The following is a 13497-nucleotide window of genomic DNA, read 5'->3' on the forward strand; positions in this document are numbered from 1 at the left end:
GTTATAGATTTTGATAGATTACCCTATAAATTTTCCTAGAAATTACCTACTTAATATTATCTGTTAGATTAAGGCCCTGCCCGAAGCGCTATGCGTACTAGTGGCTTTACAAGAATGTAAACACATCATGCTATGTACTCTCAGAAACCCAATGTAACTTCTTATAGATATATAAATAAATAAATAACAGCCGAGGCCTTTGTAATACTATTTTAATGCATTGCTTTATACTTTGTAAAGTCTTTTAGAGAAGTGCTTTGTATTTATAACCTCCAACTTTGTCAGTATTACAAATTAAAAAAAAAAAAATTATAATAGTGACCAAATTGCAGGCTATTAATACAGACCACTTCTCTAAAATGCCATATTTGACACAGACAGGCTGGACAACAGCTTCAAGCTCAACAAGCCACAATGTAACACAGAAAATAGATGTGTTGTTCCCCCCATTGGGTTATTAACCCATGAACCCGCTTAACCACTCAAGTCGTAAATGCCGAGTATTATAGATTGTGTGTTGGTTGTGTTGTCGTCGTTGCTGATCCTTCCTTCTGGACAACGCAACCCACACCTCGGTAGTGTGTCTATACTTTACCAGATCACCCCTGGCGCTTCTGGCTCTTGGAGAGGGGCTCAACGTCACACGTTTAGGGGATGCGGCTCCAATACTTAGCCTCGTTGTCACGTGCACACACCCACTCGAGCTGCTGTGACTCCCCACTCTCTCCTTAGGTGATATGATCTCCTCAATCCCCTTTGACTTACTAGTATTACCTTCTACCCTGTCTACAGTAGTGGTTCTTGATTCTTTCTCTCTCTCTCCTTCTTAACTACCTCCTGGGAAGCCTCACTAGGATAAGGGCAAACACCAGCAAAATGGAATACATTTACTGGACAGAGTACATACACAATACATACACACATAATAATAATGAATCCTATACTCTATACTATTACAATCAGGTTGCACTCCAACACCATCAGAACTCTATCATCAGCTTATCAAGTGGTATCCTATCTCCTGGTTCACCACCTGATACTATCAACCTCCTCAAATAGATGAAGTCTTATACTACAATGTTGCACTAATCAGCGAGAGAATATATCTATACACATGTACAAGGAAAATCAGCATTGCATGCAATAACATATATATATATCGGTATAACTATTCCTTGGTACACAACAATGATCAATCGATCACTATCACTCCTAGAACACATACATCTGTAGGTAATCCAGCCTACGATTGTAACTCTAAACTTCAGTATAAAACACTCCTTGACATAAGAATGCAAACAATCACTCACCTCTCACTGCGTCTTGCACGCTAATGACAACCAAACACTATCAACTCCCTACAAGTATTCCACCAGAACTTCCCTTCCACCTCTGGAAGTTCACTACCCTGATCTTTTCAGGTTCTTCTGGGCTTAACTACCAGGATCCTCTGCAGCTCCTCCAGGCTGCTACCATGAAGTTTCCTTGCGCAACTACGGTGCTTCACCCTTCTGCTAGGTTCCTCCACAGCTCTCTGGGCTGCTACACCATGAAGTTCCCTCGAGCAACTATGGTGCTTCACCACCTCTACAGAAGCACGTGACACTCCTCTTCACTGCTTCTCCTCACAGCTCGAGGTCCTCTGCTCCACTATCTTGGCGTCTCATCAACTACTTCCTCTGTGCTGGCTTCGAAGTTCTCAGCAACTTCTTCCCTAAGGACAAACCACAGATTATCTGGTCGAGGGCGCTCCTCCCTCTGGCGAAACTTGGTCAGGGCGCTGCCACGGCCCACAATAATGCCTCTGGGCGGTTTAATAAACACTCCTCGTCGACCAGGACTTGAGATCACAACGTTCCCAGCTCGATTCTACAGTTGGCACATCTGCACACTTCTCTTCTCTTCTCTTGGAGATATATCACTAGGGAACCCTTTCTGACGGGAGCTCAACGGAGTGTGGCTTTCCCCTGCGATGTCTGTGGCTCAAGTGAGGTCAAAGCCCTCCAGAAGCTAGCGTCACGCCTCCCGCAAAGTATCTACATCTCCTAACCGGTCATTTATCTGTTTTCTTCTTCACTGTCCATTATTTTAAACTGCTCAGCGAATTTTCCTAATTATTTCTATACAGGCATACCTCAGTTTAAGAGTTTAATTGGTTCCTGGAGACGCCTCGTATTCCGAAAACTCGCATTCCGAAGCTAATTTCCCCATAAGAAATAAAGGGAAATGAATTAATCCGTTCCTGACTACCCCAAAAACCCCACATCAAACTAAATTTTGATACCTAATTCATCTAAATAAACCTACAAAACTATGTTCAAGTTATTACTTACCTTGCTGTTGAATGCTGTAAGCGTATGGAAGATGGTGAGGAGGTGGGAGGAAGAGAGGAGTTACTGTTTAGAAGGGGAGTCCCCTTCCATTATCACATCAGGCAGTGAGGACTTCACTGGTATGCACACTCTGGCACATTTTGCCTGCATACAACTAGGACTTGCTTGTTTTACTAAGAATTTATCCTATGACACTTGTTTTTTCCTACATTTTAACACTTGTCTGTAGTAAGACATCACATTATCATTTAAAAGGTCAATGCAACGGCCTGCTACAGCTTTATCTGGGTGAGTTTTTTCAACAAAACTTTGCAGTTCTTCCCATACTTCACACATTTTCTTAATCAAGAAGGGACATCCTCTACTGCCTCTACTCACAGCTATTTTCTTAGGTTGAACCTTACCAATGGCTTTCTTGAGACCCATGGCAAGATATATAATGACAACTTTTATGCTCAAATGGCAAAAAAAAACGATAAAAAACTGTAAATCCTTGTGAAGAATTCAGGTGGGATAGTCACTGGACACGAGACACTGGTAAACTGAGGCGCGATCGCCATGCCACCACGCGCCAGTCGGCCTGTACACGTATCAACAAACTCGCGTCTCGAGGTAACCCTCACCTTCCGAGACATATTTTTGGAGTAAATCCTGCTCGTCTTCCGAAAAACTCGCATACAGGGACACTCGCATTCCGAGGTACCACTGTATATGAATCTTCATGTCAGTATATCTCCGACCTCCTAGTTAGGTCAGGCTTGTTGAATAACTCTCAAGGGGGAGACTCGTTTCTCCTGTAGGCTGAGATCATAACACGAGTCATTCCCTTTGTTCACAATATACACAAGACAAATCCTCAATAAAATCACAGTAAACACAGTAAATACTTCACAGTAAACAATGGGAACACATGGCCTGGTGGAGTACATTCTAGGTCCGTGGGAAAAAAAATACCTAGTGCCTATACTGTACTATAAAAGGTATTTAATAAGAAAACAAAGACTTTTGCTTAATAAAAACTTTCAAAATATTTTATTAATAATAATTTACAATTTTCTTCATTAAACTGAATCATTTTAAAAGAAAATTAAGATGTAATATATGACTCTGGACGATCCAGGTCAGTGGCCTGGTCGCCATGTGAGGGGACGCTGATGCCACAACAAACCCAATATCGACCGCCAGACCAGTATAGCAGGCTCCAGATACCGGTCTCCCAAACCGGTCGTTAATACCGACAGATCGGTATAAAAGAGGCCGTTAAATTGAGTGGATACTGTACTGTGACGCATGATTGCGACTTTGAGCAGAGCAGGAAGCCGCCATAGGAATCTAACCCACCCTGAGGACCTAACCCGACCAACAACAGGCGAGGTCCCCACCTGACTAGCCCACCTCCAAAAGGGGGACAGAACAGACAAGGGGGAGGGGGGGAGCATCCCATCCTTAAATTGAGGTTATAATAATTAATGTATTTTCAGACTTTTTTAATCATTACTTATTACAACAATGTAAATATAAATATCTACTATACATTGATTTTTTTTTGTTCTATAGTGATTTATAAACCACAAAATGACAACCATCTAGTATGCAGACAAAAAAATTGGCACTACTGATGCATGTATTTTTTTGTTGGGAAAGAATATTAAATTTGTATTAAATTCTGCCACCTACACTACATGTATAAAAATTGGCATGAAACACTACTGATGTATAGTATCAGTACTCTCATGCCATGTACTGTATGTGTGGGAAATATCTTCAAAAGTTTAAGAATTGTATAGAAAATATTGTTAAGGCTAGTCTGAAAAATAAAAACTCATTTTGATATTCTTTGAAGATCATCGCTTAATTACACTCATTGCTGTCAGACAGGGAAAGTTTCCTTTTTTTTGTGTGTGTGTGTTTACTTTTCTCTTTCTTTCTCTTATGTCTTTTATCTTTATGTTGCTTTGAAGACCTTGCTATATCATCTTTCTGACTATAATTGCTGTTTGATTCAAGAGTTGAAATTTTTCCATCTTTATTATATTCTACCTTTACAATGTCTTCAAATTCTTCACCCAAACTATTCTTTATCATTTTTGTTGTATCCTTTTTGAAACTCCTATCCTTCCTGATTTTAAATTTACAGTCGTGTAATTTATCAAATGCTTTGACTGATGCATCATGTTCTGCACTATGTATATTTATTTCATTCTCAAATCTTTCATAACTATGTTTATCACTATATTTTTCATTTTTTTCATTATCATTGTATCTACATGCTACTGCCTTATATGCTTTCTCACATTTTCCCACTCCAATTTTATATTTTTTACCTCTTGGTAGATATTTTTTGTCTGTACAATTATCTTTGTTAAACATTGCTTCATGCTTCCTACTTCTTTCATTTTTACTCCATTTTTGGCTCTCTTTTTCATATTCCTTTTCACATGTAAAGTGATTTTTTAGGTGGCTATTACATAGTATATCATAGTGTTTTTCATGCTTCCATCTTTTGCTTCTACACTTATGATTTTCATGGTCTCTCCATCCAAATTTTAATTCATTTGGCCTGTTAGATTTTGTATCTTTTTCTGCACTAGACCTAATGTTGTTGGTTTCATTTTTATCTCTGGGCATAAACTTTGACTCTGCTGCAAAATTGTTTTTGACTTCGATATTTTTCTGACTACAATTATGTTCAAGCAAATTTACTGAGGCAACAGAATATTTGGGAGTTTCAGTGTCCAATTCTTCTGCACCAAGAATAACCATCATGTTGTGGATAATTTCTCGAGTAACCTGAAAAGGAAGACTACAGTAAGTTTAAACCAATAGTTTATGGTATTTACACATTTTTATTAAAAAACCCAACATTGAATGTAATGAAACATCTCTTACTTGGTAAACCCCAAATATTAAACCCCAGTCGATCCCTGAAGCTATCTATGAGATAGATAGGTCATTTCTAGGTCACATCAAGTGTGAAGTTCTGTTTGGACTACTGGGAACCAGAGTCTGAATCTGCTCCCCCCCCCCCCTCACAGAGGGAGGTGCAGAGAGCAAATGATATATATTCCTGGTGGGGTGGCAGAATGTATCCTGGAAGTCTGAGAAGTAATACAGACTACTGCTGGGTTCAAAGAGATCTAGGCCTTAAAATGCCAAATGAACTCTCCTGTACAATGCAAACAAATGATTGAATCTCTCAAAACAAACACAAGCTTGTTAGTACTACCACTCTAGTTGGTGGGGCCAGTCTCTCCAGTGCCCACTGGGCTATGAAGCCAGTTTTGGAGCAGATGCACAAATGAAACCCCCAACCAATGATCTGGAGGAGAGGAAGGGAATCAGGGAGCCACTGGAGCTCATCTAGAAAGAGGCATTTCATATAATTTAATACTGGGTTTCTGGGGGAAACCCCCTTGTCGCTTTCTGAAGCTAACTACTCACAGAAAACAAAGAGGGGGACTCACCAGGTAGGAGAAACTGCAGGCAGTCACAATGAATCTGAGACTCCAGGCCCAAACACATGACCCAAGGTGAGACCATAAGAGGTGAGGAGATGGAAATTTTAGAGGTAGATAAGAGCAAGGTGAAAGGTATGGTAGGTAAGGTGTAATAAAGGGTGTAATAATAGGAATAAGAAAGGGATCATAAGAGAGAAAAAAAAGAAAAAGAAAGATTAATCTTTAACTGCGCAGCCTATAAATATGACACACCCCAGTGCGCAAGAAATAAATTCTCGGGAAAAAATTCTTTTTAGTTCTGAAAGTGCCAAAAACCCCTCCCTGTATATGGGTATAGCACTGGAATTTCGAAATTATACTTACTTTGGCTGCTATGGGGTCCATAAGGTGGCGTGTGACGTCATCATTCCCTGTGTGCCAGTGCAGTAAGCTCCCGGGGCGGGGCGCGCGAGTTGCCGCGAATATATTTTTGTTCATTTTTTGCGCGCAGGTCCAAATACATTTTATTTGTTTTTATGCGCTAATCCTATGTATAAGCCCCACCCCAGCCCCGGGAACCCACCCAGCAAGCCCCGGGGCTGAGCTGACCCCTCAAAGCCCCAGCGTCAAGAAAAACCCCGGGGCAGCCGTGAAAAACACTAAGGAAGGGAGCCCACTAGGCTCTGGAACTTGAACCGAAACCGGAGGATGGGCGAGGGGCGAGACGAAGACCCCAAGCTCATACCCAGCCAGCACAATGAGGCGAGGACTAAACAGAGAATCCAAGTAACATGGAAAAACCAGGCCCGGCACAGCAAAACCGGCAAGGAAGGAGAGCCCCAGAGGGAGCACGGAAGGGTCGAACATAATGCCACAACCAACCCCGACACGCAGCTGCAGTACCAAAACCACAGCAAAACGTCGCCACACTCCCCGAGGAAGCGACAGAGAAGATAGATAAATCGTACACGAGTGGCACACAAGGGGACACAGGCAGAAACCGAGCACCCAACTGAGCCACAGGGACGGTAGAAGAAACGTGTGCAGTGTAACAGGCAAACAAAGGAACACATTAGGCAGCCCAACATGGGCTGACCCCATACACAGCCCCAAGAGCAGAGATGAGAGCGCCCAAGAAGCACAGAATCTGGCCAACAGGCAAACGACAGGGGAGAGGCGGAACCAAAGAGCCAGAACCCAACCTGCAAGCACAAGGAGGCGAACACAAAACCTCCGACACAGGAAAACGTACTACTAAACAGGCACCCCCACCGTTGCACTGCGGAACAAGGTGGAGGCGGGGCCCTGAACTCAAGCAAGGTTAGACAAGCATAGGAGAGGGACAGGAGGAGTACAGGCAGGAGTCGCCTCAGAAGGGCCAAGAGGCCACCCGCAGACACCCGTGAACCGAGGAAGGAATCAGGTGGAGAGAACAAGAGCTGCCCAGCATGGGCTAATAGCCCTGCAGTAGGCACCTCGGGTGATACGGTCCACGTTCTCAAGTACGTATGTACACCCATTCCTACTCCCAAAAACAAAAACAGCGTCAGGACGAAGGAGACGCCAAACCGCACCAACTCACCTGCAGAACACAGGCGCTGAAGGGCCATGACGCAAACCTATGAGTCCGTAGCCACCAGAGGCGGCCAGGGCGCCCATGCTGGAGAGGAGGAGGGGAGCAGCGAAGGAGGCTCCCCACCCTAGAATGCAGGGAAAAACCTCGTGACTTCACCACAGCGGCACTCCAGAACACCCCCAGAGCGAGAGGCGAAGCCCCCCCCCCCCCGAGAGAAATGGATGCAGAACACCACGTGTGCACACCGCCCGGAACCAAAACAAACGCCCACGGCGCATGCGCAGGACATGAAAGAAAAGTAGCCCAACAAGGCGACAAGCAGCCCAACAAGGCGACAAGCAGCCCAACAAGGCGACAAGCAGCCCAACAAGGCGACAAGGAGCCCAACTGGCGACAAGGAGCCCAACCGGCGACAAGGAGCCCAACCGGCGACAAGGAGCCCAACCGGCGACAAGGAGCCCAACCGGCAACAAGGAGCCCAACCGGCAACAAGGAGCCCAACCGGCAACAAGGAGTCCAAACCGCTACAAAAGAGTGCAAACGGCTACAAGGAGCCCAAACGGCTACAAGGAACCAGTATGGAGGCAAACTCCGGGACACGCAGGAGGTAAGCCGCAAAGGCCAACCGCACCGCAGGCGAAGAGATGCGGGTAGCCGAAAACCTCCGGAAGACGGAACCGAAAAACCACAGGGACACGGAACCGAACCCGGGGAGGAGCAGAACCCAAGCCCAAATCGTACGCAGAGGGGGGGAAGAAAACTCCACTCCTCGCAACAGTAAGCCCCGCTCAGAAGGACGGAAATCCAGGGGGGGCACAATGGAGCCCCAGGCCCCCAAGGCCGCTCCTCCCTAACCCCAGGAGCCTCTACACCAGGCCCCGGGGCCGAGTCGACCTCCAAAGCCCCGGCCCCACAAGAAAAAGCCGGGGCAGCCGAGAGAGCTGGAAGAGAAGGGGCCCACTGGTCAGACCCCGGAGCATTGGCCGGAGGAACAGACTCGAATGCCTCCGCAGCCACCCCGGACGGGGCAACCCCCGAAACTGCCCAAGTCTCAGAACCTCTAACCCCCACCCCGACCCTGAAGCCTGCAGATGCGTAGGGGCCGGAAGCAGGAGGGGGAAAAACAATGTGGGAGTGGAAGGAACCAAGGCCGAAGCGACCAAAACCTCCAAGTCTGGGTCCCTACACAAAGCGGGTCAGCATCGGGGTGTCCGGGAAAGCGACAAACCCGAGCGCGTTGCAACAACCTACCATGCAACGCGCGAGCTGCCTGCACCCAAGGGAATTCATTAGCAGACTGGGTGAATGGAGTCACGAACAAGCAACAAAGCTCACAGGACTCGGGGTCGAATGTGTCACCGACCCAACAGGCAGCATGACGGAAGCAAAAACAAGGAGAGTCACCCTGAGACAAAGGGACAGAGCAACCCTCAACTCGCACAAAGCGAGAGAGGACGCAAGGGTCTCCACTATCGGACCCGAGAGCCCCCGGGGGTTTCCCAGGGCCCCTAGACTGGGTCTGCTAAGGGTTATCCCAGGCAGGGCACTGCTAACCGGCGCCTCAAACTACCAAGCAAACTGCTAAAGCTGAACCCACGGGACGTGTCCACCCGTGAGGGCGAAGCAGGGGGTGCCACCACACAAACGAACCTAATATAAGGGGGGGGGGGGGGACACAAGGCAGACCCCCTACCAGGCAAAAACAAATATAAAAGAAAAACCACACAAGTGGACAACGTACCCAGAGGGAACAGAGCCGGCCGCTGTCATAGGTGAAAACTAGCTACGCAGTACCCTGCGCCCCACCAGTGCTATAACTACCACTTACCCCAAGGGAAACAAGGAAGTAAAACCCCCAAACCCTCGGGGCGGCCAAACGCCAAGCAGCGAAAAGCCAACGGAGGTAGACCCAAGGTGACTTGTGGAAGGCAACCCCAAGCCCCAAGGGCAGTACTTACAGGGCACTCAGGGAAGGTGACCCTAAGCACATGCAGCCCGAGTACCTGAGAATACTACTCCCAGCTCACACGACCACCGTAAGAGCAACACTGCAAACAAGTCACAGCACTGAGACAAGACTGGAGCTGGAGCCACACGACCGTGCATTATCCCATCAGCCGAGGAACTGGGGCGGGGATCGCCGGCCCGCGGGGTCTGGGGCTCCCCCTTCCCCCTCCCGGGGAGGGGGGAGCTGCGCAGACATGCGGCGCGGCTCGTGTGACGTCATGCTTGTTAGTTCGTTTTCCTGGGGAAGTTCTGTCCACTCGTTTGTCGATTTTTGTTGTTAACCAGAATAGGGGTTTGTTTTGTGGCGCTTACCTTTCTGGGTGCCTGTCTCGGTCGATGGCAGATATAGAATGCTCCAAATCACATGTGAATTTCTATGGGCCATTGCTCCCCGTGCCTCTCTGAGGGGGCCAGGTTCTGGCTCGTGGTCCCCGGTAGGCCTAGAACTCCACCCACATCGACTGATGCAAAATAGTTAGGGTATCCATATCAGCCATGGATAGCTCCGGGGAGCCGTAGGGGCTCCCCCCAGAAAAACAATAAAAATTAACACAAAGTTTGCAAATGTGAAATGTTGCCTAAAAATTGCAAAAAGTGTAAAATACCTAGCACAGCAATGGATTAGTTCTAACTTGAACTGAGCCATCTGAGAAGAGTTGCATTGTAGTATACAGGTACTTCTCTGCACTAACACATCATAAAAAGAATTTATATTCTTTGATGACTACAAATGTAATGTGCCAATATTTTTTAACTACAACTTTCAGTACTTGCCTGGGTTTGACTTTTGTTCTTTGTAGAGACCTTTGTTCTGTAAGCTTGGCGGCGACGTTTGAAGTCTCGCAATGCCTGTTTTAGCTCTAGCTCTGACAGTCCTTTTGGTTGATTATCTACAGGAGCTAATGTTTCCTGAAATAAATACAATACTTTTTATTCAAAGCAATAAAAATAAAGAAGATATAAAGGATAGTAAAAAATAATCATTGAATTTTATACACAATATTCAAATCTTAATGAAATTATAACATTTGACCTAATACACTGATCTTTCACAAATTTGGACTAACAACGTTCTGAATAACTGTCAAAATCAAGACCAAATTTTTTTATATCCTTAAAACAAAGGGTCGAATCTTCATTGCAGAGCTTAGTGGCAGTTATAGTAATTACTGTTGATTTACATATTAAAACATTTTATTAATAAAAAAAAATCTAGCATTGAATGTAATGAAACCTCTTTCTGGTTAGACATCAGTGACTCCCTGAAGCTAGTTCACTGAGGTAGCTCCATACAGAGGACACGTCAACCCAAAATGTCCTAATTGACTTCGAGACCAGAACCAAAACCAGGTAACGAGCTGCCAGGCTTGTTACCTGATCAATATTGTATAACAGGATACAATACAGATTTAACATTTTTAGGGGGATCCCAATAATTTAGATGTTTGATTGAGTAGATTTTGGGATTAAAACATCTTTAAATTCCCTTCAGGTCCATCCCATTCTCCTGATTGGATAGTACTTATAGAAACGATGTGGACCATCGTACATATATTGATGTAAAAGACAATTAGATAGTAGAAATTGGTACTATTGAATTTGGACAAACCCGAAAAGTTTCTGTACTGATGTTGCAGAGAAAAACTTACCTAACCTAACCTTCCCAGGCCTAATACATGCTATCTGAGGCCAAAGATGGTACATATATGTGCTATACTAGGCCTAGGAATATTTATGTTTGTGTTTTAGCATTTTTTTAATTCAATAAAGTGAATAGTAGCAAATTCTACTATCTAATCGCATTTTATGTCAATATATGTACAATGGTCCATATAGTTACAAAATTACTATCTAAATAGGAGTATGGGTTGTCAGGTCAGGAATTTCTCCAGATTTGAATGGGGCTCTTAGTGTCCAACAATATTCCACTCTAGAGAGTACTAATGTCTTAAAAAGTATTTTCATTTATGTGGCATCTCTTAGAAGGTTCATGTTATCCAACTTGTCATTTGGTCAAAACGACTATGTCTCTTTGGTGGGTTTCCCACCTTTTTCTGGTCTTGCAACGGGATTCTTCGGATCTCCTGTTCATCCTCAATTTTTCATGGTTGAACTGGTTTATTCCATGGCACTCATTATGGATGACCATTGTGTCCCAGGTCCGTCTTGCTCTCGAGCCAGACACTTGGATGATATCCTTGGCCCTCCAGGATGCTTACTGGCATGTCCCCTATGTATTCGAGGTTCAGGGATTTGGTTACCGTTTGTAGTGGGGTGTAATGTATGTTTGTGTGTATTGGGTGATAACCCGCCAAACACACGACGAAACTACGACGTTGCTACAACGTTCGAACAAGTTATAACACCACCTAACAACTTGTAACAACCAATATAGTAAGTTGTAACAACTTTCTAATAAATCACAAAAAGGTATAAAAAGATGTAACAACTTTATTACAAGTTGTAACAAGCGGAAAATAGGGTCAGTTACGTTGAGTGTTTGCAGGAAAGAAAGAATATAGTGTTTTTTATATTTATTATAGTCTTGGTTACAGCAGTCTGTTTGTTGGCAATGTAGTGAAGTGTCATAGTAGCTGAGACGAAGTCTGGAGCAGGGCAGAGAGGTTGAGTGAGACTGGGGAATAGAGAGCTCGGATGCAGGGTTTTCTTGAGATCTTGAGGTAATCTTGAGATGATTTCGGGGCTTAGTGTCCCCGCAGCCCGGTCCTCGACCAGGCCTCCACTTCCAGGAAGCAGCCCGTAGCAGCTGTTAAACTCCCAGGTACCTATTTACTTTGTACCTATTTTGGTAACAGGGGCATCAGAGTGAAATAAAAAATTTGCCCATTTGTCTCCGCCTCCACCGGGGATCAAACCCGGAACCTCAGGACTACGAATCCGAAGCGCTGTCCGCCCAGCTGTCAGGCGCCCCTTGTACACTGACAGATGAGAGTGTAGAGCGTGGAGCTTTGAATGTGGGCAGGGTCAAAGAGTTTGAATGCGTGAAGAGAGCATGGAAGCTCGATGGTTCGTTATGGTGACATTCAGTACTCACTTGGATAAAAGTGCCCATTTTTAGGGGAATAAAGTATGCAATGTGTTATAATCTAGAAGAAAATGAAGTTGAAGCAGTTGAAAAACCTGATTTCTGGAGAGGACATTATGGGGAACTTTAAATTTTCTTTAAGGAATTTGACTGGAAAGACTTACTCTTAGGACATGAAGTAAATGAGATATATTTCACAAAACTTGACATACATGATAAAGGCACAACAAAATTTATTCCAAAGCAATGATGCAGAACTAGGAAACGGGATTGTTTCAACAGAAATTGCAAGAGGGCCATAGACCAAAAGACACAAAAATGGAATCAATATATGAAGAGGCCAAACATACCAGCAATACAAAGATGTGAGCCCGAGGCCAGGCTCGACAAATGCCACAGCTCCTTGTGCCTTGGTGAGGGGACCAGGCTCTGGCTCTTGGTCCCCAGTAGGACAGAGAAATCCTTGACTGATGGCACCTACATTAGAGACGGTAGCTTCTGGGAGCCCCTGGGACTTGCCCAGAAATTGGCCTTTCATTACATTCAATGCTTTTTTTTTATATCAGTTTTCTTTATTCCAATATTACTGAATAATATGATTGATATAAGTGTTAAGTGATTTGGGCAAGCATGGGTTGGCTAAGATCTAAACTAAAGCAGAACAGTGCAGCATTTAATGGTGCAGGAACTGGTCTGATACATCACCAATGTTTTCATGTAGTCTTATAAAAAAAATATTTGCAAAGGACTAAAAGAGATGTTTCCTTAGACATTCCAAGAAACCTCAAAAGCATCAAGTTATTGCCAAGAAAATAAAACATACCAGTGGAAGAATTTCTGGTGGTACTGCCACTGATGAAGCATTTTGTAAAGAATATTCATACATGGCCAACCGCTCCTCTCTTGAGAAATTGACCATCAGCTCCCCTGCAGATGATGGAGGCTGGCGAGTGTCTTCATAACCTGGTGAATAACAATGTAATATTTAATAAACTACAGCTGTACATATGCTTTACACTTCATGCCTTATGTGGTAATGTAATCTTAAATTATGTAAGCAATAACATAAAAGAGCAATACAGTACTGCATACATAAAA

General features: G+C 44.5%; 1 protein-coding gene across 2 annotated transcripts in view; it reads right to left on the bottom strand.

The window, feature by feature from the left end:
* Positions 1 to 873: 873 nt before the first annotated feature.
* The window catches only part of LOC123744894 (U11/U12 small nuclear ribonucleoprotein 48 kDa protein), a 45112-nt gene continuing 32488 nt past the window's right edge, over positions 874 to 13497 (bottom strand). For both annotated transcript variants that reach the window (XM_069311681.1, XM_045725119.2), the window contains exons 4-6: positions 13223 to 13362; positions 10128 to 10262; positions 874 to 5123 (exon numbers count right to left, since the gene is read on the bottom strand). In XM_069311681.1, coding sequence (XP_069167782.1) covers positions 4185 to 5123; positions 10128 to 10262; positions 13223 to 13362 — 1214 coding nt within the window. In that variant the 3' untranslated portion in view covers positions 874 to 4184. The remainder of the gene's footprint in view (positions 5124 to 10127; positions 10263 to 13222; positions 13363 to 13497) is intronic.

Source organism: Procambarus clarkii, chromosome 70 (genome assembly GCF_040958095.1).
Source record: "Procambarus clarkii isolate CNS0578487 chromosome 70, FALCON_Pclarkii_2.0, whole genome shotgun sequence".
NCBI classification, from domain to species: Eukaryota; Metazoa; Arthropoda; class Malacostraca; order Decapoda; family Cambaridae; genus Procambarus; species Procambarus clarkii.